Source organism: Hypanus sabinus, chromosome 23 (genome assembly GCF_030144855.1).
Source record: "Hypanus sabinus isolate sHypSab1 chromosome 23, sHypSab1.hap1, whole genome shotgun sequence".
NCBI classification, from domain to species: Eukaryota; Metazoa; Chordata; class Chondrichthyes; order Myliobatiformes; family Dasyatidae; genus Hypanus; species Hypanus sabinus.
In genome coordinates this window covers 20,284,159-20,310,581 of record NC_082728.1, presented here as the reverse complement: position 1 = coordinate 20,310,581, position 26,423 = coordinate 20,284,159, and the positions used below count along the sequence as shown (strand labels likewise).

The 26,423-nt window shown below is 41.3% G+C and overlaps 1 protein-coding gene across 1 annotated transcript in view; it reads left to right on the top strand.

Annotated features, from left to right (window-relative positions):
- Positions 1–11,253: 11,253 nt before the first annotated feature.
- The window catches only part of LOC132380343 (E3 ubiquitin-protein ligase rnf213-alpha-like), a 163,611-nt gene continuing 148,441 nt past the window's right edge, over positions 11,254–26,423 (top strand). Inside the window, exons 1-11 of the mRNA XM_059949090.1 lie at positions 11,254–11,392; positions 11,863–12,043; positions 16,269–16,419; positions 16,810–16,994; positions 18,315–18,468; positions 18,795–18,994; positions 22,104–22,266; positions 22,627–22,844; positions 23,722–23,896; positions 24,291–24,493; positions 25,916–26,048. Of these exons, the coding sequence (XP_059805073.1) occupies positions 11,346–11,392; positions 11,863–12,043; positions 16,269–16,419; positions 16,810–16,994; positions 18,315–18,468; positions 18,795–18,994; positions 22,104–22,266; positions 22,627–22,844; positions 23,722–23,896; positions 24,291–24,493; positions 25,916–26,048 (1,810 nt within the window). The 5' untranslated portion in view covers positions 11,254–11,345. The remainder of the gene's footprint in view (positions 11,393–11,862; positions 12,044–16,268; positions 16,420–16,809; positions 16,995–18,314; positions 18,469–18,794; positions 18,995–22,103; positions 22,267–22,626; positions 22,845–23,721; positions 23,897–24,290; positions 24,494–25,915; positions 26,049–26,423) is intronic.

The following is a 26,423-nucleotide window of genomic DNA, read 5'->3' as shown; positions in this document are numbered from 1 at the left end:
GATTTCCAGTAGCTACAATATTTTTGCTTTTCAATATCAAATAGCTAAACAAAGAGAAAATGGAGAGGCTTGGCATTTTCTCCCAGTAGCAGAGGAGATTAAGAGGGGTCATAATTGAGATATATAAAGTTATGAAGGGTATAGATAAGGTAGAATGGAGTAAACTTTTTCCCTTTATCAGAGGCAGATACCTTCAGGGACTTGAAGTCCTTACCCTGGCTATCTCCTCTTTATAGTTTCAGTATTGATGTTGGTTCTTGACCCGATATGTCAACCATCCCTTTGCCTCCAAAGACGCTGCTTGACCTACTGAGTTTGTTCAACAGCTTGGTTTTGCTCACATTGTTTTTGACCGCTTTTTGATTGAATTCATCACAGTACACTGTTTATGATCACCCATCAACTCCTGTGGTTCACCGTCTGACACAACATATCAGGCTGTGAGATATGGGGGAGAGGCAGCAATGGTTTGTGTGAAGGATTAGTGTAAGGTCATCCAGTCGTAGTGCAAGAAATCAGTCCCCCTCAGTCCATTATGTACGCACCATCTATCAGACACCTGTCTATTTTAATCCATTTTCCTAGCATTCAGCTCATAGTTTTCAATGCCTTGGAATTTTAGTTGCTGACCTAAATACTTCTCAAATATTGTGAGGGTATCTGGACCTACCACCCCACAGACAGTGAGTTCCAGAATGCAGCCTTCTTCAAAGCAAAAACATGCTTCCTCAAGTCCACTCTAAGCTTCTGACCACTTTGCTCTCTGCTTACAGACGCCACTGCTAAGCAAGAAAATTTCTTCCTATCTACTCAAAATCTTGCATGTCTCAGTGAAGTTCTCTTAAAACTCCCTTAAAAGAACAATACACAAAATACCAGGGAAACTCGATGGCTCATACAGGGAATCCAGAACATCCTTTTTCAGAATCTGTCATGAACCTACTGACTCCCAATGTTACCCCAGTTACACACCCCTCCACCCTGTCACTGGCAAGGATGCTACTTCCATTTTGCATTTTGTCCTTCTTCACCACATTGGTTCTTGGGATGAGGCCTTCCACCCAGGCCATCTGAGAAGTCCTCCTCCTTCTGAACTGCCTGATCCGCTGAGCCCCTTCAGCATCTCTGGTGTTGCTCCAGGTTCCAGCACCTGCAGTCTCTTGTGTCCACAAAGAGAACAAACCCATCATATCTCTTCCTACAGTTGAAAGGCTCGTACACAGGCACCTCTAATGCATGCTATCCACTGCAGTCACATCTTTCTGCTAGTATGGTAAAAGCATGGTGGATGGTAATTCAGCTGTGACCTAACCAATTTTTCAGAAAATTGTACCATAAGCTCCCTAATAATATGCTCTTTATCCACACTGATAAGGTGCCTTTTTAATCATCTTATCCATCTATGCTGCTTCCTTCAAGCATCCTTGGGCATGTGCACCTGTTTGTTAGTACTTCCTGGGGTCCTATCATTCATCATGTGTTCTGCACCTTATTTGCCCTCCCAGAATGCCTGACCTCACAATCTTCAAGATTACATTCCACCTGTCATGCCTCTACCTATCTTAGATCCTTAGGGAACATCAGAGCTAATACAGAGGTGGAAAGAAAACTCACACTATTGATGCAGTGCTTCAGTCGTGCCTTTGTTGTGATATAGTATGTTACGAATTCCCGTAACTGGATCACTTACCAGCAAAGATAGAGAGGTCAGTTGAAGTCTGATGGTACTATTTTTTAAAAGTATTTATTGATAAAGGGGCACAAAATTAAGATTAATGCAAACATACAGATAATATACGTCACCAATACTACATCTAAAGCGCAGGTATGATCATAACCAATAAAACGTAACTCTATCGTTGTCTAGGGGATAATGTATTGTCCGATGGAAATATAAAAGTCGTTAGCTCGTTCAGGCTGCAGCGTTTTAGGTTTAAGAGAGGGAGGCGTTTAAACTTGCCCAAGTCTTTTATGATGCCAATCCGTTGAGTCAGGAGAGCGGGTTTCCCCGTTGTTAGCTAAAAACCCGTTTTCCGTGGTTTCAGCCACGGAATTGAACGCACATGGCTTGGTTTCCGATGACCGTCTGCTGTTATGTGGTCGCTTAACGTTTCTTCTGGTGCATCGGAGGGGTTGTTCCTACAGAACCCTCTTTTATTCTGACTCGCAGGGTCATAGATGTCATCAGGTTGGGGGTGATGCAATCTCCCCCTCAACCAGCCCACTTTGCCGGAGGGCATTCACGTAGCAGAGCATCTCAATCCACAAATCTGTCTCCAAGAGACAATGGCCATGTCCCGTAGCTTTACATCGCTATGGGGGGGGGGGGGGGACGGGGGGGGGAGAAACGTGACATCCTGCACGTCTCCCCCTCATGTCTTGGGCCCCCCTTTTGACTCAACCCAACAGTGATTTGGCGATTCTCACAAAGGAGGGGGCTACGGACGTAACAAGTATAAGACACACTATGTCATTGTAAGTGTTACGTTAGTGTCCTATTTGTGCAGAAGGCCTTCTCCAATCAATGTTCCTCTTCCCAATGTGTCTGAAAACCTTTGGATTGCCTTCTTCCAGTCTGAGTGATTCCTCAGTATGTATTGCCATGCCAGGTTCACCCTGGACAATGGCCCTCTACATCTTTTCTTGCTGCAGGGCAGTTCCCTTTAACACAGTGTAGACACCTGTCTTGGCTGGAGTTTAGAAGAATGAGGGGGCATCTCCTTGAAACCTATTGAATATTGAAAGGCCTAGACAGGGGGTCGGCAACCCGCGGCTCCGGAGCCACATGTGGCTCTTTTACGTCTGTGCTGCGGCTCCCTGTTGCTTTGGGAAATAATTGGCGACCCTTTTCCTGGCACATCCGAACCGGCTCACAATTAGATAGCCTACGGGGGTTTGCGAGCACAGAGCTTTGCAGCCTCTGCGCCATGGGGGGGGGGGGCAGGTTGAGGGAGGCTTAAAAGTGAGGCTGAAGATTTCGAATAAAGTTTTTTCCTTCGACTGCAGTTACCGACTCCGTGTCGTAATTTTAGCGCTGCGTGTAGCACACCGCAACCTGGTCAGTATTTAATTAAAATGTATTTTATGTTAGTTTGTTAGTTTTTGAAATGTAAATCTAAATTTGAAGATTATGGTGATCTTGTACAATCTAAATAAGACGTTGTGGCGACCCATTTCCTGACACATCCGAACCGGCTCACAATTAGCCAGCGTTCAGGCTAAGGGAGATAGCCTACGGGGGTTTGTGAGTACGTGTCTTTTGCAGCATCCGCGCCCATGGGGGGCGGGTTGAGGGAGGCTTAAAAGCAAGGCTGTTTAGTTCGAATAAAGCTATCTTTGACTGCAGTTTACTGACTGCGTGTAGCACACCGCTACAACGTGTTTTTATCGCTGGCTGTCCAGAGGGGAGGTGCTGAAACGCTTTGTCGCGTGTCTGGAAGAAGTGAAAACTTTCCTGGGCAGCAAAGGGCCCACCTTTCCTGAGCTAGAACAGCCAGAGTGGCTGGAAAAGCTACACTTCATGGTAGTCATGACAGCGCACCCGAACACGCTAAACACAGCTCTTCAACGGGGTAAGGACGTACAGCCCTGCACATGTTGGAGGATGTTTTGGCATTCAAGCGCAAGTTGACGTTGCTTGCCAGAGATTTACAGAAAGGCACATTGTCTCACTTCCCTAATTTGAGAGAGTTCAAACAAGGTCACGACATGATAAATTCGGGGTATTTACATTCTGCAATCATCGCAATGCAAACATCGTTTGGGAAACGCTTCTGTGAGTTCAGAGAGGAAAAAAACACATTATCCTTCCCGGTCACTCCCCTAAGCATCGATCCATCCCTACTGAATACGACTGCATTGTCAGGTGTGAGTCAACCTGACAAAAGTATGATAAATATTTTAATTGCCTATTATTTTACGTATATTCATATGTTTTCATTGTTCAGTGAAATAGTCCTTTTATTTTTCAGGTTGACAGCTGGCTGACGTTATTTTTGGTTTGCTGCTGGCGGCAAATTTAAGTTTGGCATTTTTCATAAATACAAGAAGGACTCAAATAGACGTTGAGTATTTTACTTAAAAGTAACCTTCAACCCAACGTCTTTTTTTCGGAGTTCAAAATGTTTTTGTTGCATGCAGAAATGTAATTTCGTTTTCTCTGCAGGAGTTCATCAATTTCATAAATGCAACACATTATAGTTTGTTTATACATAGCATAAAGGCAAAACAAAACGTTGTATGCAGTGTTATTTCATTTTAAATGTCAAACGGGTTTTGCGGCTCCCAGTGTTTTCTTTTCTGTGGGAAACGGGTCCAAGTGGCTCTTTCAGTGTTAAAGGTTGCTGACCCCTGGCCTAGACAGAGTGGATGTTGAGATGTTTCCTTTAGTGGAATGCCTAGGACCAGAGGGCATAGCCGGAGAATAGGGTGTCACTTTAGAATAGAGATTTTTTGTTTTGTCAAAGGGTGGTGAATCTGTGGAATTCATTTCCACAAGTGGCTGTGGGGGCCACATTTAAAGTCAATTTTGATAGGTTCTAGATTAGTAAGGGTGTCAAAGGTTATAGGGAGAAAGCAGCAGAATGGGGTTGAGAGGGATAATAAATTAGCCATGGTGGAATAGCAGCACAATTCAAAGGGCTGAATGGCATAATTCTGCTACTCTGTTTTCTAGTACGTATCATTGTCTCAAATGCCAGGGTGTCCAATGGCATATGTTACCCGTTTCTGTCTCCATGGATGCTGCCTGACCTACAAAGAATTTCCAGAATCAGCAGTTTTAATTTTATTTCAAAATTTTAGCATCTTGTGCGTGCGTGTGCACATGCAAACATACACACTCACACTCACACTTACATTCTTTCTTACTTACTTTCAGGACCAGATAGCTTGTTGAGCAACATTTATGTGTGAGTTCCTCATTTAAAAATTCAAACCTCACCTAACCAGGAGTAACAATTTAAAGTGAGGACAAATTTCCTACTGGTTCAGGTGATTTCACTAGAGTAGACTATGAAAATTTAACGAATCACTGACTCCAAATTTAGGATATCCCTTTAAATCTACGTAAACATGACAATCCCGATGATGCTATCAGTTGCATGCAAAAAAAAGACGGAAAGGGAACTGTTTTATTGGTTACTTATACGACGAAATCCTCAGGGCTGCAATGTTAATTACGTGCTATGACGATGTGACTGAAAGGCGGTCACCACCCAATCTCATGCCTTTAAAATGTATGCGTGCGTACCATCTCCCAATGGACAGAGTTGAAAGAATGAGGCATATTGCTTTAATAAATATTAAACGTTCTTCTTCTAAAATTGATTTAAAAAGTACTTAACAACTTTCAGAAATTCCCGAGCAAACAATAGTGAGTTCGAACACACAGAGTGCCCGAACAATACAGAAGTGATGAATGATGAACTGTGAGCATAAGTGACATTAACTTCCTTTCTATTGATCTAAATCCCTTCAATTGTCGGCGTTTTTATTGCAAGACCGATTCACCGCACAATTGTTTACTAGCGGCTGAAGTTCGGTTTGGTCACGCTGAGGAAACCGAAACTCAGAAGAGCGCTTATAAACAGTTTCTAATTCCCCAGATTTTCTAAATTAAAATAAATTGATGGAGACGAAATTAAATAATAATAGGTTAAAAAAAGACTTCCATAAATATTTTGAAGTATTAGTTTACTGCATATCGTCCGAAAAAAGAGCTGTCATTTATATGTTTATATTATTTTATTAGCGACTCATACTTTGGAGATGTTTCCTCAGAATGACAACACCTTTCCAAGTTATGATAGGCGCAAATGCTGCCAGGGCTATTTTGATTGGCCGATGCTGACATGAGTCAAGCCAAGCAAGCCAATCGGGTATCAGAGACAGAAAGTGCTTCGGGGGCGGAAGCTTGTTTACAGAAGGCTGCAGAATCCAGATGGTGACTGTATCCTCGTAGGTAAGCGCTTACTATATTTAATTACAAAGTAATAATTCCAACTTGGTGTGATTTTAAAAAAATACCGAAACACATCGTTATGTGGCACTCTTGACTTTGAGTCGGTAATAAAAGGGTTCGGCTCACTCCGGACTAATGCTTGAGAAGATGCGGTCCTCTTGGCAGTGGGACCTTTAAATAGAGACTAACTCATACTGCATCTAAATACAAAGATTCACCATCATCATTATGTGGCATGTCGTATGACGTGGGCGATCATGGTCTCCATGACCCTCATTGAAGTTGGCAAATACTTCTCAAGAAGTTTGGATTGCCATTGCCTCCTTCCAGGTAGTGTCTTTACTAAACGGAGGACCCCTCGATTTGTCAATACCCTTAAGAGATTGTCTACCTAGCGTCAGTGGTCGCCTAGCGCCTTGCGACCATCCAGTACTTGCTACCACGGCTTCACGTGCCTCTCGTCGGGGGGCAAAGCAGCCGCGACACCTTGCCCAAAGTGACCTGCCACTAGGGCTTTGCTCCTCCCTTGGTAGAGATGTATCTCCACCCCGCCACCCAGAAGAATATTAGGGAAGAATTTAAAAACAAACTTGTGCAGGAGTTCATGAATTATTGACTTTGATTAGGTTTCACCATTGCAATGCTTGAAGTGGCATAAATGAATAAGTTCCCATTGCAGGTACTCATGCCGAGTTGCTCTGTAATTTGCCAGTGAAATATTCCTGCAAAATGTTAGGATAATTTTTTTCAAGCGATTTTCGAAACTCAGCTGCTAAGTACTTTGTTTCATGTGGGTCGACGGAAGGACAGAGGGGAAAAAGTAAAATGGTCGCTAGATTTTTGTTCTGATTCAGGATACCACTCTCAGTGGAACGGATATATTCATGGAATATTGTTCCTTGTCTTTCCGGGTGCTATCAGTGCAAGATGCAGTGTGCAGAGAGAAAATGTCGAGCGCAGTACTTGGATTCAGATCTCAGGAGTGTCTTCATGAAACATGGACATGTTTTGAGACACATTTTACACTTGGTCACTGGACCTGCCTTGTATTCAAAGTTAAGTTTTAATTGTGTGCATTGGGGTTAATAAGCTTAATATAGAGAACTAACATCGAATTCATTGACTAAGAGAAGCAGCTATTTTAGTTTCACTTTCATTTTCTTGTTCTGGTGATTGTGAATTACGTGGTAACAATGAATCGGAACCAGATTTATTATCACCGTCAGGTATCATGAAATTTGTTAACTTAGCGGAGACAGTTCAATGCAATACATAATATAGAAGAAAAATAAAATAATAATAAATCAATTACAGTATATATATACATATATTGAGTAGATTAATAATCGTACAAAAATGTAAATAATATCTATTAAAAAAGTGAGATAATACTCACAGGTTCAATGTCCGTTTAGGAATGGGATAGAAGAGGGGAAGAAGCTGTTCCTGAGTCACTGAGTGCGTGTCCTCAGGTTTCTGTACCCCCTATCTGATGGTAACAGTGAGAAAAGGGCATATCCTGTGTGCTGGAGGTCCTTAATAATGGACACTGCCTTTCTGAAACACCGCTCCTTGAAGATGTCCTGGGTACTTTGTAGGTACTAGATTTACAACCCTCTGCAGCTTCTTTTGGTCCAGTGCAGTAGCCCCCCCCCCCCCACCATACCAGACAGTGACGCAGCCTGTCAGAATGCTCTCCACCATACATCTATAGAAGTTTTTGAGTGTATTTGTTGACATGCCAAATATCTTCAAACTCCTAACAAGTATTGTCGCTGTCTTGCTTTCTTTATAATTGCATCGATATGTTGGGACCAAGTTAAGTCCTCAGAGATCCCAACACCCGGGAACTTGAAAATGCTCACTCTCTCTGTGTCTGATCTCTCTATGAGGATTGGTATGTGTTCCTTTGTCCTACCCTTCCTGAAGTTCACAATCAGCTCCTGACGTTGAGTGCAAGATTGTTGCTACAACACCATTCCACTAGTTGGCATATCTCGCTCCTGTACGCCCTCATGTCTCCATCTGAAATTCTACCAGCATTGGTTATATCATCAGCCAATTTATAAATGGTATTTGAACTATGCCTAGCCACACAGTCATGAGTATAGAGAGAGTAGAACAGGGGGCTAAGCACACACCCCTGAGGTGCACCAATGTTGATTGTCAGTGAGGAGAAGATGTTATCACCAATCCACACAGATTGTGGTCTTCTGGTCAGAAAGTTAACAATCCAGTTGCAGGGGGAGGTACAGAGGCCCTGGTTCTGCAACTTCTCAATCAAGATTGTGGGAATGATGGTGTTAAATGCTGAGCTATAGTCGATGAACAGCATCGTGATATAGGCGTTTGTGTTGTCCGGGTGGTCTAAGGCCGTGTGAAGAGCCATTGGGATTGCACCTGCCATTGACCTATCGTGGCTATTGGCAAATTGCAATGGGTTCAGGTACTTGTTGAGGCAGGATTTTAATGATATTGGACCAGATCCTGCAGACAGCTTTGGATTGTCTGCACACTCCACTGCTTTCTTAGCATGTCCACACTTAACTTGGCTATGCCCATGAAGATTCTCATCAATGTAGTCCGACATTGCAGTAGAGCTTTCTAGCTGAGGGAGAAGGTCAGAAACAGGAGGTGCAGAACAAACCCTTCCAACCTGATGAAAGGTCTTCTTTCCATAGATGCTACATGACCTGCTGAGTTCTACCGGCATTTCGTATTCCAATAATATTGCTGAAACTACCTCAGCTTAACCAGCTGTCAAAGCCTACAAAATACTTGAATCTTTCTCAATATTTCTGATGTTTAGAATGAGTTACACTCTAATTAGCATCAATAAGAATGAGTTGCACACTATTTGAAATTGATTGCATTTCAAAACATCTTATAAAATTGATGAAAACACATGAAAAAACTTGTATGAGTAAAATTAATTAAGATACAGTCTTCCCCTTGAGACATTTCCCTCCAGTGAACTCTATAGTTTAACTGGTATAGTTCTAAACTAAAAACAGAAAATGCTATAAGTACTCAGATCTTTGGTGGGAAGAGAAACAGTGTTAACATTTCAGGTTGAAGATCCTTCCTCAGACCTGGGAAGGAGACAAAAGTAGTTTGTTAAGATGCAGATTAGGTGGCGGAGGAGAAATCTCTGATGGGGTGGAACCAAGGTGACCATGGGGATAAGCTGTAAACATGATTATATTGTTAATGGGAGCAAGAAGAACATAGACAAAAGAGTTACAAAATAGAGTTGGAAGATATACCCAAGGACTCAGGCTGGGTTACCGTCCATTCCAGAGAGGAGAAAAGGAGAACAAACCCCAACAATTTGATGACTGATATAGACTGAGAAATCAAATTGGGTCTCATTGTAACAGTACAGGTGGCTACATACCAATATGTCAGCGTGGGAGTGTGATGAAACATTAAAGTGACAGGCAACTGGAAGCTGGAGATCACCCTGTGCTCTGAATGCAGGGGTCATTAAAATTGTCACCCAGTCTGTTTGGTTTGTCCAAAGTAGAGCAGATGACAGAGTAAACACTAAACATAGTACAATGAACATTGAACTTAGTACAGGTTTCTCCCCGCTATCCGAAGGTAGGGTGTTCCTATGAAACCGTTTGTAAGCCGAAATATCATAAAGCGAAGAAGCAGTTACCATTAATTTATATGGGAAAAATTTCTGAGTGTCCCCAGACCCAGAAAATAACCTACCAATCATACCAAATAACACACAACACATAAAACCTAAAATAACACTAACATATAGTAAAAGCAGGACTGATATGATAAATATATAGCCTTTATAAAGTAGAAATATTGTATGTACGGTGTAGTTTCACTTATCAAAATCGGGAAGACAGTGAGATGAAATCGATTTGGAGAAAAAGAATCAGCAAGTAAATGCATATGCACATACACGCATACACATGTACACGCATGCACAAACGACTGCCCGCACAAGGCTTCACGGTCATTGTAGTCTTTCTTGGTGTCTTTTTTCATAAAAGCGAAAATTCTCTTTGGATAGCGAAAACAGGTACTAATGTAGGCCTTTCATAACACCGAGCTGTCGTAAAGTGAACGTTTGAAAAACGGGGGGCCACCTGTACACTGGATTGGAAGAAGTGCAAATGAATCATTGCTACATCTTCAAAGGGTTGCTGGATGGTAGGAAGGGAAACGTGAAAGGACAAGAGTTTTATCATCTGCAGTTGCAGGGGGAAATGCTGTAATATTGGGTGGTATCATTGTGAGTAGGAAAATGGACAAAAAAACAGTGAATGGGATTGGTCCCTGTGAAATACTGGAAGGGGAGGGGAGGAGAAATTGGTGTTAGAATTTTGTTAAATGTGCCACAATCACTCCCAACTTCCATTACTCCTATTTCACTGTGTACGAGTAAGCAAGGACTTGTAGACTGGCTTCCTTGAACACATACCATCTGTATGCTACTTCCTTTGACTGAGGTTGGAGTGGACTTGGTTCTGGAGTGTAGGTGACAAAGGTTGAACAATTTCCCATTTGTTCCATAGATCAGCTCCACTACCTCTCTACAGCCTCTCCGATGTTACCAAATGCTTATGCTGCAGGCCTTTTGTTAAGTGGCCTTATTAAAATTCCCTGCACTATTTTCCTGATTATCTCTGTCTGTTGTGCCTCCGGATTGGGGATGAAAGATTCACCTATGCTAGTTCTGCTCCCTGAACCTGCCACTGTCCCCCTACCCTCACAGGGCCTCTCTATTTTTTCTGTGTTGCTCTATATTCAATCCCAGTTACAGTATTTGCCAAAGTTTTGTTTAATTTTACTGTCTCAAAGTCCATTACGCTGTATTCTGCTCCCCTCCCTGCCCCTGACTTTGTAAAACTCAGTGGGATGTTTTAATGTGAAATGTCATACAGATTGATAATGTACACTCAAGTGGCCACTTCATGATGTACACCTGTACACCTGCTCGTTAATGAAAACATCTAAACAGTTAATTGTGTGACAACAAATCTGCATAAAAGCATGCAGGCATGGTCAAGAGGTTCAGTGGTTGGAATGTGGAAGAAATTTGATCTATATTACTTTGGCCACGGAATGATGATTGGTGCTAGACAGGGTGGATTGAGTATCTCAGAAACTGCTGATCACCTGGGGTTTTCATGCACAATAGTCTCTAGAGTTTATAGAGAATGGTGTGGGGAAAAAAAAAGAAACAGTGAGTGGCGGTTTTGTGGGCAAACACCTTGTGAATGAGAAATGTCAAAGGAGAATGGTCATACTGGTTCAAGCTGACAGGAAGGCAACAATAAATCAGATAACTTCTTGTTTCAACAGTGGTGTGCAGAAGAGCATCTCTGAATGCTCAACATGTCAAACCTTGAAGTGGATGAGATGCAGCAGCAGAAGACCACACTTGGCTGAAAGATGTACCGGGTAAAGTGGCCACTGAGTGTACGCCAATGAAAATAAATCAGATTCTGACAAAAACATGTAGCGATACAATTTCAACCCCACTAAGTTGGTTGGGAAGATGAAATTCAGTTACTGGAATAGGTTTGGGACAATGAAGTAGTGCGAGATTACTAGTAAAACCTAATATGCTTTAGGAAAGGGAGTCTGTCTTGTAAATGCTTTCCGATTCACAGGAATGACCGAGATGGTGCAGCAAACTTTCCATTTAGAAAAACAAAACTGAAATAAAAATACCATTAACATGTTGGACCTTGAAGTGATTGCATTACAGCAGTAGAAAACCACACTGGGTTCCAGTCTTGTGCCTAATAAAGTGTCCACTGAATTTATGTATATCATACTGTTTCATTCACATGCTAGTAACTTTTAAATGCGATGATAATTATGCAGATATTACTTCAATAAAAAGGAACTTTGTAAAACCTTTGTAGATGTTGCATTAAGATGGAAGATAACGTTGCTGAAATGTCCCAAGAATGCCAGAAAGCATCTTTACTGGACGCATCATTGTCACTTGCTGATCGCTTTCCTTGTTCAGCATCAAATGTGTTGGAGCTCGCTTCAATTGCAGTGGAAATCAGAGATACTGATGATGTTGTCGCACCTGAAACTGTAAGTGATTATCTCGATGTCTACCGCTGTTAGGATATTAGCTTCTAGGGAAACAGCTTCTGTGTTTTTTGCTGAAGGTTTCACAGAGAAAACACTTGTCTTCCAGAATCCACTAATATCCATTCTAATTACTTTCATAGGTACATTCTTGAAACAAAATGCATGGGATAGAATCAAGGGTGTTGTTGGATGTGACACATTTATGAATGTTGGAAAAGTTGTGATGATTTAAATTACGCAGTACGCTGTGTAATTACACTGATTCACGCAGTTTTTCGCATTTATAAATAATAATGAATGGTCTTGGTCTGAAACGTCAACTGCTTATTCCCCTCCATAGGTGCTGCCTGACCTGCTGAGTTCCTGTAGTGTTTTAGCATTTTTTTTGCATGTTGCTCAGGATTTACAGCGTCTGCAGCATCTTCTGGGTATATGATTAGTTTTATTTGTCACGTATATGCCAGAACATATAGTGAAATGTGTTGTTTGCATCAACGGCCAACACAGCTGGGAGCAACCTGCAGTGTTACCATAGCACACCCTCACTTTACTAACCTAACTCGTACATCCATGGAACGTGGGAGGAAACTGGAGCACCAGAGGATTTGTTGAGTATGCCCACAAGAAAATGGATCTCAGGGTTATATGTGGTGACAAATTTGTACCTTGATAAGAAAGTTGCTTTGAACTTTGAAACCCATGTGGCACAGGGAGAGTGCACAAGCTCCTTACAGACAGTGGTGGGATTTGAACCCTGATCACTGATAGCTGGTATTGTAAACTGATGGCGCTAAACCGTTACATGCCATGCCACTTTGGTTTTCATATCAAATAATTGTCATGGCAACTGGTTCCATTTCTAAAAGTAGTCCGATGTGACATTAATCCTGGTTGGCCAGGAACAGTGCAAGAGTTTTTGTGTAGGTTAAGGAATGTCTAATAGGAAAGTCTCATAGTGCACTAAATTCGTCAGACTTTGTACAGGACATGTGCACAAGGCAATGTTGAATATGATCCCATGATAGCAGTCATCTGAAAAGCAACTTTTACCATTCTGACAGAAGCTCTGCATGCTGCAACATTAACTCTGTTTCTGTCATAGCTACTCCCCACCCTGCTGGGAACCTACATCATTTCACTGCCTTTACTTCAGAAAAAGTGTCTGTACACTTCACAAGGGTGCAGTCAAACAAACATGGACATCGAGGAAACATTTCAAGTGCAAAGGTTTGATTTAAAAGTGAGAGTGGGAGATGGTGGAGTATCAGAAGGCAGTTCCAGTTTATGACCTTCAATAAGCTGCTAACAGTGCATTACTGAAGAGGTTTGAATTGTGGGCCAAAGACTACCTATCACCATTACGAATACTATGACTGAGCCTGTGCATTCCAGTGGGTAGAGAAGTCCAAATATTCACTGCCCTCTGAATGAAGAAATTTCACCTCATTTCAGCATCAAATGGCTGATCTTAGTGATCACTAGTTCTGGACTCCTCAGTCAAGGCAATGTATCCTCTTATTTACCTTATAAAGTCTTCTTCGAGCTTTATACATGTTAGTTGGGTTACCACTCGTTTTTCCAATATACAATGATATATCTCTCTATGAACCAGTGTGCAACTGTATTCCTTCTAGAGCAAGTGTATCCTTGATTAGGCAAGGTACTTAAGCTAGCTCAAATGTGATAAGTGAAGCCGGCTTTCTGCCTCACCTGCCAGCTTGTATTTCTTCCCTGCTCCCTACCTTCTTATGCTGGTGTCCTCCCCCTTCCTGATTGGGGAGTTCCTCCAGAATTTTGCGTACGTTAAATAGGATGATGTGCTTTGCAAATGTACCTTGGACCCTTTACTAGCTCCTAAGGCACCTTGTTTTAATCTTCCACCTGTAAGGTACAGTTTCCAGCAGCGTAGCTCTCCTTGGTGAATTGACACTCCTGAAATTTGATCCATATTGCAAACTACCATCTATTATGAAACAAAAGGATGGAGGGGTCTGTCAGAAGATGGAAGCCGGACAGCATATATGCTTGGGATTGGATTATTAGACTTACTTCCCACTTTGTGTATATTCCACAGTACAACGCAGCTAAGTAGGTTAAAATGCATCATAAACTTGTTGGGGAAACTCTTTTCTAAACAGCTGAAATATTTTTCATCTTAAGAAAGCTAATAGATTAATTCAGACATTTTTAAAAAATCTTTATTATTCAAAAATCAAAATGAATTTATTATCAAAGTACCTACATGTCACCATAGCACCATCATTCATTTTCTTGTGGACATACTCAATAAGTCTATAATTGAATAATAACTATAATAGAATCAATGAAAGGACCTCACCAATTTGGGCATTTAACCAGTGTGCAGAAGAAAACAAATTCTACAATACAAAAAGAAAGAAATAATAATAATAATAATAATAATAATAACTAACTAACTAACTAACAGATATTGAGAACATCAGATGAAGAGTCCTTGAAAGTGAGACCATAGGTTCTGGCAGTATATCAATGATTGGACAAGTGAAGTTGAGTGAAATTATTCCCTTTGGTTCAAGAGCCTGATGATTGAAGGGTAATAATTGTTCCTGCACCTGGTGATGTGAGTTCTGAGGGTCCTGTACCTTCGTCCTGATATCAGCATGTCTTGGGTAGCAGGGGACCTTGATGATGGATGCTGCTTACTTGCAACAATGCTTTGTGTAGACGTACTCAATGGTGGGGAGGGCTTCAAGATCAGTTTTCCATTCAAGAACATTGGTGTTTCCATACCAAGCTGTAATACAGCCAGTCAGTATACTCTTCACTACACATCTATAGAAGTTTGTCAAAGTTATAGGTGGTGTGTTGAAACTTCGCAAACTCCCAAGGAAGTAGCTTTCTTCGTAATTGTACTTTGCGCTTCAGACTTCTGGTGAGTCGGCAGCATGTTCGCACTCAGCGGCCTTTATCTTTGGTGGATGTGTTCTTTTATGATCCATTTCTACTTCAAGATCCTCGGGTACCACAGGGCTGCCCATCATTAAGCTGCTTGCTGATCAGAGTAGCTGGACTGGTGTCAGTAGCGGAGCAGGCTGAGGTGTCGAAGGAGCTGGCCAGGATGTTGGGGAAGGAGCCCATCAGGATGTCAGTGGAGCTGGTCGGGATGTCGGAGGAGCTGGTTTGGGTTCGGAGGAGCTGATCTGGTGGCAGAACGTGTTGCTGCCTGCTACTCAAAGACAGTGCATGAAGGTGGCATGCAGATAAGTGTGGACGATTGACTTGGATGTTTCACTTGGATTGCAGGACTGTTAGACATTATTAATGTAAGTTGCTGTTGGCCTGATTCCCTTGTTTGGTGGTGACACAGGTGCTATGGGACCTGTGGAGCCTCAGATGTTGGGAGAATAGGCCTCAAGCCGTGGGTTTGTCTGTTGCTGCAGACCCATTGAGGAGATGCGCTCAGCTAGGGACTGGCCTCTCCTGTCAGTGCTGCTCTCCCGTGTTCAATTGGTGGACTGACAGGCTGGATTGCGTGTGTCTGTTCATTGCCAGGAGACTGTACCATCAATTGCGGGTCATGACACTCAGGGTTTTGGTTTATAGATTTTTTTTGCATAAGTATGTTTTCTTTGCTGGCTATGTTTTGCACCTTTTCCCCAGAAGAAAACTTTCATTCAACTGTATCTATATCCAGTTGAATGATAATTAAACTTGATTTGATTATCTTCACCCAGAGCTGGTCCTTTGAAATGATTAACACTGAGGAATATAAAGTTGCTGACCCACTACATCTCTGATCCTCTGATGAGGACTGGCTCTTGGACCTCTTGTTTCCTCCTCCTGGAGTCAATAAGAAGCTTATTGGTCTTGCTGAAATTGAGTAAGAGGTTGTTATTAAGGCACCACTCAGCCAGATTTTCTGTCTTCCTCCTATATGCCGATTCGTCACCACCTTTGATTTGGCCAACGACAGTGAGGTCATCAGCAAACTTGAATATGGTATTGGAGTTGTTCTTAGCCACACAGTCATAAGTGTAGAGCAAGTAGAGTAGGGGGCTGATCGCACAGCCTTGTGCTGCACCTGTGCTGCTGAAGATTGTGGATGAGATTCTTAAAGGGGACAAATGGTTTCATTAAATATATCATCTATATTAGAAAAGGCAGACGTTTCATATTCAACCTTTAAAAACCAAATCTGTTACAGAACTGAGGCTTTGGGGTTGATAACCTTTCTTTTGTGATACAGAAACGTAGGAAGCAGGATGGAAATGCTGAGACCTCTGTTGTGTTGGAGAAATCATCTTGTTTACCTGAGAGAACAATCGCTGCAGGTTCCACACAAGATGAGGCTGTGAAGTGCCAAGAGGAGGCCAACGTCTGTCAAAGAACCACAGAAGGTCAGTGATAAAATTACTTTAAGGGATTATAAGATGAGGAGCGACGTACAATGAGTGAGCTTGGTTTTGTGTAATATCCAGGTGAGGTCTAATGGTGGAGCAGAGTTAACCTAAAATTTGCTTTATTAAAAATACAGGAAATTATTGGAGGTACATTATTCCAAATTTATGTATGTAGCTTGGATTGGTCACTTGGAGGACCATGGAGCCATTGTGCTTCAGTGTATCCCCTTGAAGACCCAGTGAAAGATGGAGAGTGTAATTGTTAAGTTGAACCTTTGCCAAGGGCAGCAAGGATAAGTACATAAAATTAAGGTCCTATGTTAAAATGGAATGGAGCAGACGTGATGATGTGCATAGAGATTCCACAATTTGACTTTCTGTTATCAGATGCGATGTATGTTCCAGCTCACCCAGTGACAAGTGATGGATCCATTACTGGTCCTCCAAGCCAGTGTGGGGAAAAGGACGTTGATGGATCGCTTCACAAAACGGAAGCTGCACTTGCTGATAAGAAGGATTTGTCTTCCCAAATGGAGACAGCTAACTTCGTGGAAAGCAGACGATCAAAGAAGGTACGTTCAGAACAAGGTGATTATTCAAGAATCAAAGACTGAAAAGGACTAGGTAGATAAGCACATTGATCTAAGTATTCTCACATAGCTATTATAGTAAAAGTGTTATTTTGTACTGTTAATTTTGCCAAAAGATAGCAGAAGAAATATAATCGTATGTGTTAGTTGGTTTCTTACAGAATTTATTGTCCAAAATTTCTGTGAACAAAATAATCAATGTTTCCTTTTTCAAATTTAACTGGAGTCTTGGAGAAAAAGACTAAATGAAGGGAGTTGGAGAGAGGTTCAGTATTGTTGTGGAATAGACAGAATAGGTGGGATGAGTTGGGGTAAGTGAAACTCACAGGTGGACGAGAGTGATTTCATTTTGAAGGAAGAAGTCAGATCAAGGGGGAGATTTGAAGGCACTGTGGACTGAGAACCTCCCAAGGACCTGGACCAAGAGAGGAATACAATTGTGAAGTGATGGCTGAGGGCATTATGATTCTAAGAGTAATTTCAGGTTGATCACTGAAAGGTGTTTTCCTGGAGCATATTTTCAGAAAATGTAGGTCTAGGGTGTGATTTAGAGATGTTAGTGTTGACATTTAGGATGATGTGTGAGAAACTCTCTTCCACCAAGCCCAGTGTCCTTTGTGATTTTTCAGTCTGGTCAAGTTGCTCTGTGGCATTAAGTCTTGAAGCAGTGATTCAAAGCCCATCTCAGTTTAAGCTGTGGATCCAAACTTAAAGCTGCGGTCACAAGTGTAAGGAGATCAGGACAGGAATAGGGCTTATTGGAAGTCACTTAACTTGAATATTTTCATCCCCTGAGGAATCTACAGAGGATTCTGGTGGAAAATTTCTAGGGCTAGAGTACTGAGACCATGCTCAAAAATCAGGAGGAGGGATAACATTCTCAAGTGCTGCAGGTCTCAACTTGTACTGTCCAGCGGCATTTCTGTCAACTGTTGAGAATCCCATAAAGAGTGGGTAGAATTTTGCAGTCAGAGAGCAATGCAGCACTGAAATAGGCCCATTTGTCCAATTTGTCCATGCCATCTAAAATGCCTGTCTTCCATTTGCAAGAGTTGGTGGGCCAGAATCTTTCGTTGTATAGCGCTGGGGTGTAGTACTCATGGGCACGTTGTGTGAAATTATGATAGTAGTGGTAAGCATAGCTCTGTCCCTTGTTACACTGGTGTACAGAACTGGCAGGAACAGATGGCAATGAGTGATACTATAACGGTGCTGGGGTTGGTTCGTATTCTCCCCCCAAAACTAAATCCATTGCAGAGTGACAGGGCTTCAGGACTGATGAGCTATTTCTGTCTGATGCAGAAACACAAGAAGAAAGCTGGAAAGAAAAGAGGAAACGATGAACCTTCTGTTGCGTTAGCGGAATCGCCTAAGAAAACACCCTCTGTGGATTCAACCAAAGATGAGGCTATAAATCACCATAATGGGGTCAATAATCCTGGACGAATCTCAGAAGGTAGATACTTGAAATTATTTTTTAGAAATGCAGGATATTGGGAAACTTATAGTGAAGGCAGTTGGCTATGCTTAAAATTCAAGTTGGGTCTGATGAATAAACGTTAAAAGTATTGGAAATATAGGTGAATACGTTGCTTCAAATGACCTGAGTTAGTGATTTAAAAGAACAAGTGTTGGGGGTGGGTATCTGGCATATTCTCTAGCATGTTCAATGCAGCAGTATTTGCTGATGTTTCTATTCTGTTGTCCAAGAACACCAAGTACGAACACACAGACTTCAGGTCCAATGAGCTGAGATTCCTCAACTTGATTTTCTGTTTTCAGGTGTGTTAAATGTTCAGGCTCATCCAGCAGAGCAGAGCGTGCCTGACATTCAGAAAGCATGCAGAGTATCTGGTGCTGAACTCACAAGCCAAGATGGGGAGCAGAGTGTTGGTGGATTGGATGGCCAGACGAAAGCTGCACTTGCTGATAAGGAGACTGCCAACAATGCTAACATCGTGGAAAGCAAGCGATCAAAGAGGGTACGTATGGAATAACAGAGTGAGATACTCTGGAATCAAAGACTGGAAAGAATGGCAGTGGATAAGAACCGTGATCTAAATATTTTCACATAGTTCTCATAGCAAAAGTGTTATTTTAAGCTGTTAAAGTGCCCAAAATGTTGGCAGAGGGCAATGAAGTAATATTTATTAAGTAATTATATTAGTTCTGCATAATTTAGAGTCTAGAGTGTCTGGAAGTGGAACAGTCAACGATCCACTTTTCAAATCTGTCTGGGACTGTGGTGAAGGAGATAGGGGCTGAATGAGGTGAGTTTGGCGAGAGATGTTATGCTGGTTTGGAGTAGGTTGAACAGTTCGTAAGAGTAGGGGGATATGAAATGCACAGGTGGAATAGAGTGCTTCTCTTCTGAAGTGAGAAGATAGATACCAACAGGGTTAATTGGGGGAATGAGTCAAGGAGGAAAATGGGGAATATGATCATTATGGGCTCAGCTCAGACCAGAGAAATGTCCAGGAAAGAACACTTCAGGTGTGATGTGAAGATCAGAGACTAATATTCTTTTTTATTAGTTTTTTTATACATTTTCTACATCGCTACAGATAAAAAACCCCCAGATCAAAATGAAGAACATTAATACAGTGCAAAAATAAACATACAATAATAATATGGTACAAAAAAAGATAATTGAGAAAGCACCCAAATTGAAGACATGTAAAATTAGTATCCTCCCCAAGCCCCGCAACAAAAAAAAACTCCAGACCAACCACAACACAATATAGAGAATGTAAATCAGGACATTCAAACCCCCAAAACTGTAAATACACTTAGCAACAGAAGATATTAATGCCTACTACCAAAAAAAAAGAGCTCAAAGCAAGGGACCGGGAAAAAAACCTTAGTTAAGAGGAAGGTTATGAAAGTACTCAATAAAAGGTCCCCAGACCTTATGTACTTTATATCCGAATTAAGAACTGAATAATGCATTTTTTTCAAGGTCTAAGCAGACATAATATCATTAAGCCATTGAGCATGTGTGGGCAGGGCAACATCTCTCCATCTAAGGAGGATTAAACGTCTAGCCAGGAGAGAAGCAAAAGATAATATTCAACTCTTAATCGAACTCAGACATAAATCTGTCTTACCCGAAAAGCCGAACAAAACAATTAAAGAGTTAGGTTCTAGGTGGTGATTCAGAATATACGATAATGTACATCTTTCCAAAATTTCTCCAAGCTGGGACAAAACCAGTACATATGAATGAGAGAGGCCTCGCCCCTTTTGCATTTATCACAAAGAGGACTAATATTAGGGTAAAATCAAGATAATTTAGATTTAGACATATGGGCTCTATGAACAATCTTAAACTGTAAAAGTCAATGGCAAGCACAAAGAGAGGTTGAATTAACCGATTTGAGAGTCGAGTCCCAAGTCTCATCAGATAAGGAGGTATTTAAATCATGCTCCCATGCCATTTTAATTTTATCCACAGGGGCACATCGTAAGGCTGCTAATTTATCACAAATAAATGATATTAAACCTTTACCTAGTGAATTAATAGAAAGAAAGAAATCCATAACATTTTTTCTCGGGCATTTCAAGGAAGTTAGGAATTAAAAGATTAATAAAGTGTCTAATTTGGAGATATCTAAAAAAATGAGCATTGGGCAGATTGAACTTAGCAGAGAGCTGTTGAAAAAATGCAAAGTGATTATCAATAAAAAGATCTTCAAAATGTCTAATGCCCTTCCTATACCAATCATGGAATGCTGAATCATACGTAATAGGTAAAAAAAAAAGGTGATTATGTAAGATAGGGCTAGAAAAGGAAAAACCATGGAAACCATAGAATTTCCTAAACTGAGCCCATATACACAAAGTGTGTCTAACAAGAGGATTAACTATTAATCTGGACAAACTACTAGGGAGTACAGAGCCAAGAAGTGCAGAGATAGATAAATCTTTAGTGGAACTCAACTCCATTGCCACCCAATTAGGGCACTTGGGTTGGCCATGGAAAAAAGACCAAAAGGTAGCACAACGTATATTGACTGCCCAATAATATAAACGAAAGTTAGGTAAAGCCATGCCACCCTCTTTTTTAGATTTTTGGAGATAAACTTTATTAATTCTAGAGTGCTTATTCTTCCACAGATATGACAAAATAATAGAGTCTAAGGAATCAAAAAAAGATTTAGGAATAAAAATTGGGCGGAGACTAATATTCTGATGAGAATTGATAAATTGACTACTGAGAGGATTTTTCTGAAAGATAATTGGAGAAAACATAATTACCTTTTAAGATTGAAATGAGGAGGAATTTCTTTTCATAAATATAACAACTTTTTGCAAGTTTCTACGTCAGTCACTTGTGGACGTAGTGTCATTGTGTGCCTGGAAATGAAGATTGAAAGCATTTAAACCAAAAGAGAGCTGGGGTATAGGGAGGGAGCAGGAAGTGTCTTGGCCTTTGATCAGCCTTAATCTTACTGATTGGTGGAGTGGATGAAGTGGCTGATGGTCTGACTCCTCCTCTTATTCTGTTCCTTATATTCTGTTTCATATTACTCTGAATGAATAATGGTTCCAGCAGTGGGTCAGTGGTGATGGAGACCGAGGAACAAGAGGGATAAATTGAAGTGGTGTCTTGAAGTCTGTAACAGCTTTATCTGTGGTTTCAAGCTAAAGTTGCCAAGGAGGTCAGGAAAGGCATAGGTTTGTTGAAAACTGCCTAAACTGAGAAGTCTGGCCCCCTTGTGGAATCTGCAGAGGATTCTGGCTGAAGGTCTCCAAGACTAGAGCATTGATATCATGCTCAAACATCAGAAGGAAGAATACCAATCCAAAATATGCATCAACCCACCCAGTCCAACATCACATCTTGTAATTCTGTAGATTCCACATAGAACGGGTAGACAGTTGGATAGCCCTGGTCTAACATTGTGTAATACTGGAGTGTAGTACTCTTAGTCCATGTCTGACATTAGAATCTACCGGTAAGTATAGTTCTGTCCGTTAAAGCACTGGGGTATTGGCATAGTTTGTCATTGTGTGACACTTTGGTACAGTGCAGTTTCATATTGTGCAACGGAACAGTGAGACGATGGGCTGTTTTATTTTGTGATGCAGAAACACAAGAGGAAGAATAGAAAGAGAAGTGGAAACGATGAACCTTCTGAGGTGTGGCCAAAATCACCCCGTTCACCTGAGAAAACATCGTCCATAGATTCCTCCAAAGCTGAGGTTGCAAGTAACCAAAATGAAGTCAATAATCCTGAGCAAACCACAGAAGGTAGACATCCGAAATTATTTTTAAGAAATACAAGTTACTGGGAAATTTACCATGAAGGAAGTTGGTCATGCTTAACATCCAAATTGGGTCTGATGAACAAGCAATGTTAAAAGTATTGGAAATATAGGTGAATACGCTGCTTCAAATGACCTGTATTAATCTTTTAAAGGAACAAGTGTTGTGGTGGGTGTCTAGCATATTCTCTAGCATGTTCAGTGCAACAGTTATTTCCTGATGTCTCTACTCTGTTGTCCAAGAACACCAGATACAAGCACATGGACGTTTGGTCCGATGTTAACATGCAATGGATAAATATTGATGGACCGAGACCGATTCCTCAACTTGATTTTCTGTTTTCAGGTGTGTTAAGTGTTCAGGCTCATCCAGCGGAGCAGAACATGCCTGACATTCAGAAAGCATGCAGAGTATCTGGTGCTGAACTCACAAGCCAAGATGGGGAGAAGAGTGTTGGTGGATTGGATGGCCAGACGAAAGCTGCACTTGCTGATAACGAGTGCTCATCTTCCCAAAAGAAGGCCAACGACACTAACATCGTGGAAGGCAAGCGATCAAAGAGGGTATGTATGGAATAACAGAGTGAGATATTCTGGAATCAAAGACTGGAAAGAATGGCAGTGGATAAGAACCTTGATCTAAATATTTTCACATTGTTGTCATAGCAAAAGTGTGTTTTAAGTGGTTAAAGTACCCAAAAGGTTAGCAGAGGGCAATGAAGTAATATTTATTAAGAAATTATGTTAGTTCTGATCTCGTCTAAAACTTCTTCAAGCAGTTTAAGCAACAGTCCACTTTTTAAGTGTATCTTTGACCACGGTGATGGAGATGGAAGTTGAATGAGGGGTGTTTGGCAAGTGGTGTAATGCTGTTTTGGAGTAAATTGAACAGTAAGTAAAAGTGGCAGGAGAATGAGATTCATGAATGGAAGGAAGTGCTTCTCTTGTGAAGTGAGAAGGTAGATATCAACAGGGTTAGTTGGGGGAATGAGTCAAGGAGGACAATGGGGAATGCAGTCATTATGGGCTCAGCTCCGACCAGAGAAATGTCCAGGAAAGAACACTTCAGATGTGAACATCAAAGACTAATTCTCTGATGAGAGCGGACAAATTGACTACTGAGAGGATTTTTCTGAAAAAAAATGTGTTGTGGACAACAGGATTAGTTGGGAGAAGTGAGTCAAAGAGGACAATGGGGTCGTTATGTGCTCTGAATGTCCCACACACCTGGAGGAATGTCCAGGAAAGACCACTTGGAACCCACGCACACACCTTAGAGGGAACATTGGTTAGGATCTGTTGGTGAGTGTAGCTCTGTCCCTTATAACACCAGTCTATTGGAATGGTCTGTCACTGCATGACACCGGTATAGTGCTGTTTCATATTTTGTAACAGAGCAGTGAGATGCAAGTGCTGATGGGTTTTTTATTCTGTGATGCAGCGACGCAAGAGGAAGAATGGAAGAAAGAATGGAAAGAAAACTGGAAATGATAAACCTTTTGATGTGTTGCAAGATTTGCCTTGTTTGCCCGAGAAAACATCCTCTGTGGACTCTGCCAAAAATGAGGCTGTAATCAACCAAAATAAAATTGATAATCCTGGACAAATCACTAAAGGTAGGGGACACAGATTATTTTTAAGAAATGCAAGATATTGGGCAATTTGCAGTGAAGGGACATTGGCTATGCTTAATATCCAGATTAGGCCTGACGATAAAACAGTGTTGTTTGTAAATGAACAATGCCAAAAATACTGGAAACAGAGGTGAATACACTGCTTCACGTTTTTCTAAATGGCTTGCATTAGTCACTTGAAGGAACAAGTGCTGTGGTGGGCATGCAGTATATTCTCTAATGCGTTCATTGTAATAATAATTTTTTTTGTTGTCCAAGTGCAGCAAGAGCAAACATGTAGACTTTATGTTAACTCGCAGTGGAGTAAGTTTGATGGAGAGAATATAGATTCCTCAACTTAATTTCCTGTTTTCTGTTGTGTTGAATTTTTGATAAGTTCATCCAGTGCAGCAGAATGTCCCTGGTACCCAGAGAACATGCAAAGTATCTGGTGCTGAACCCACAAGCCAGGGTGGGGAGAAGGGTGTTGATGGATTGGAAGGCAAAGCACAACCTGCACTTACTGGTAACGGCAAGTGTTCATCTTCCCAAAAGGAGACAGCCACCAGCACAGATCCTGTCACAGGAGAAGGAAAAAGGGTATGTATGGAAGATCCAATGCTACAATAAGTTATTCAGGATCAACTATCTGATATGAGAGCATAGTTGCACTGCATTTTCTTCATCACAAAAGTGTTAGCTTAAAATTGTTAATACTGCCACTAAGATAATCATAAACAAATGATTTAGATTGAGAATCATAGACACAGGAGATGTTGTAAACACACAGAATGCTGGAGGAGCACAGCAAGTCAGGCAGTATCTATGGAAGGAATAAATAGTAAATGATTCATGCTGAGACCCTGCATCAGAACTGAATTGCTCAATTTACTGTTCATTGAGAAATTATATCAGAGTCCTACAGGATGATTTGAAATTTAGCAGCACAGCCAACTTCTAACTTTTCAAATGCTTATATGCCTGGAGGATATGATTGCAAAATGTTCCTGATAATACTTCGAAGGAAGATTGAAGTTGAATGGAATTGATCCATTCCATCTGCCAAAAGCGTAACTTCCCTTTGGCCAAACATTTTCATTCTGATTCCCATTCCCATGGACCATGCCGATCCATTGTCTCCCCCTGTGCGAAGATGAGGTTACCTTCAGGGTGAAGGGGGCAACACCTTATATTCTGTCTGGGTAGCCTCCAACCTGATGGTATGAATAGCGATTTCTCCTTCTGGCTAAAAACAAAATCTCCCTCCCCTCCCCTATTCTATTCCCCACTTTGGCCTTTTACCTTGTCTTACTGGCTATCACCTCACACTGGTGTCACTCCTCCTTCCCTTTCTCCTATAGCCCACTCCGCTCTCCTATCTTCCTTCCTCTTCAGCCATTTACCTTTCCCACCCACCAGTGGAAACCAAATCTCACATACAGTACATCAGACCACACTGAAAAACGGTGCCATTTGTACTTTTGTCAACTACACCTGAAGCATCTAGATTAGGTGGCCAAAAGGGGAAATGCTGTATGTTAGTTCAATACTGGAGATGGCACCTTCTTCCGTCAAAATTGTGTCACTGGATTCAGTTTGAATTTGCATGTCAACACACACAAACTGCCGGAGGAACTCAGCAGGTCAGGCAGCAGCTGTGGAAAAGAGTAAACAGTTGACGTTTCAGGCTGAGATCCTTCATCAGGTCTAATTGCTGCCTTCATGTGAAACAAAAGGTTTTCACAAAACAAAACCACAAACATATTTTAATTATAAATTTGCTGGTGTCTTTTTGCCCCAGATCCTACATTGAAAATGCCTTGTAGTTTTCAACAGTTTTGTGTAAAAGTTTCTCAATTTGTTTATATTCTCATATTTTCTACTTGGGTACTTCTAAATTGGAATAGTGCAATCTAATATTTCTTATCTTTTAAGAAGTAAAATCCATTTATAGCATACATCATCAAACAGTTAATTCCTGGAGTTAGATTGCTCATTTATCCACACTGGGTTGTTTGGCAGAATAAACACGGGCAGAGAAATGAGAAAAATAACTCGGTGCATCAGCCTAAAGGTACCGCCAAGAAGATGGAATTGCAGGCTGAAGATTCAGTGGAGCCCCATGCCTCCGTTCAACCTGACCATTCTGCTGCAGGTAATGCTCAAATATTTACATGTTGCTTTTAAGCGTGAAAAGGGAAGTTTTCTTTGAGCAGGATTCATGGTCAAAAGTTTTTGATGTGACGGGTTAGAATTTGAACTTTGGTTGAACCTTATGCCGAATTGACAATATAATTGAGGTATTTTTCACCTACTGCTGGAGCAGAAACAGTTTGATGTGCAGCCACGACGACATGTTATTTTCAGCTTTAAGTACAGTAAAGAGTAGACTATTTGGCCCTTTGAGCCATGCTTTCCCAGCAACCCCCAACGAATCCAATTAACCCTAACCTATTCTCAGGATAATTTACAATGACTGATTAACCTATCTGGTATGTCTTTGTATTGCGGGAGGAAACTGGAGGCGCCA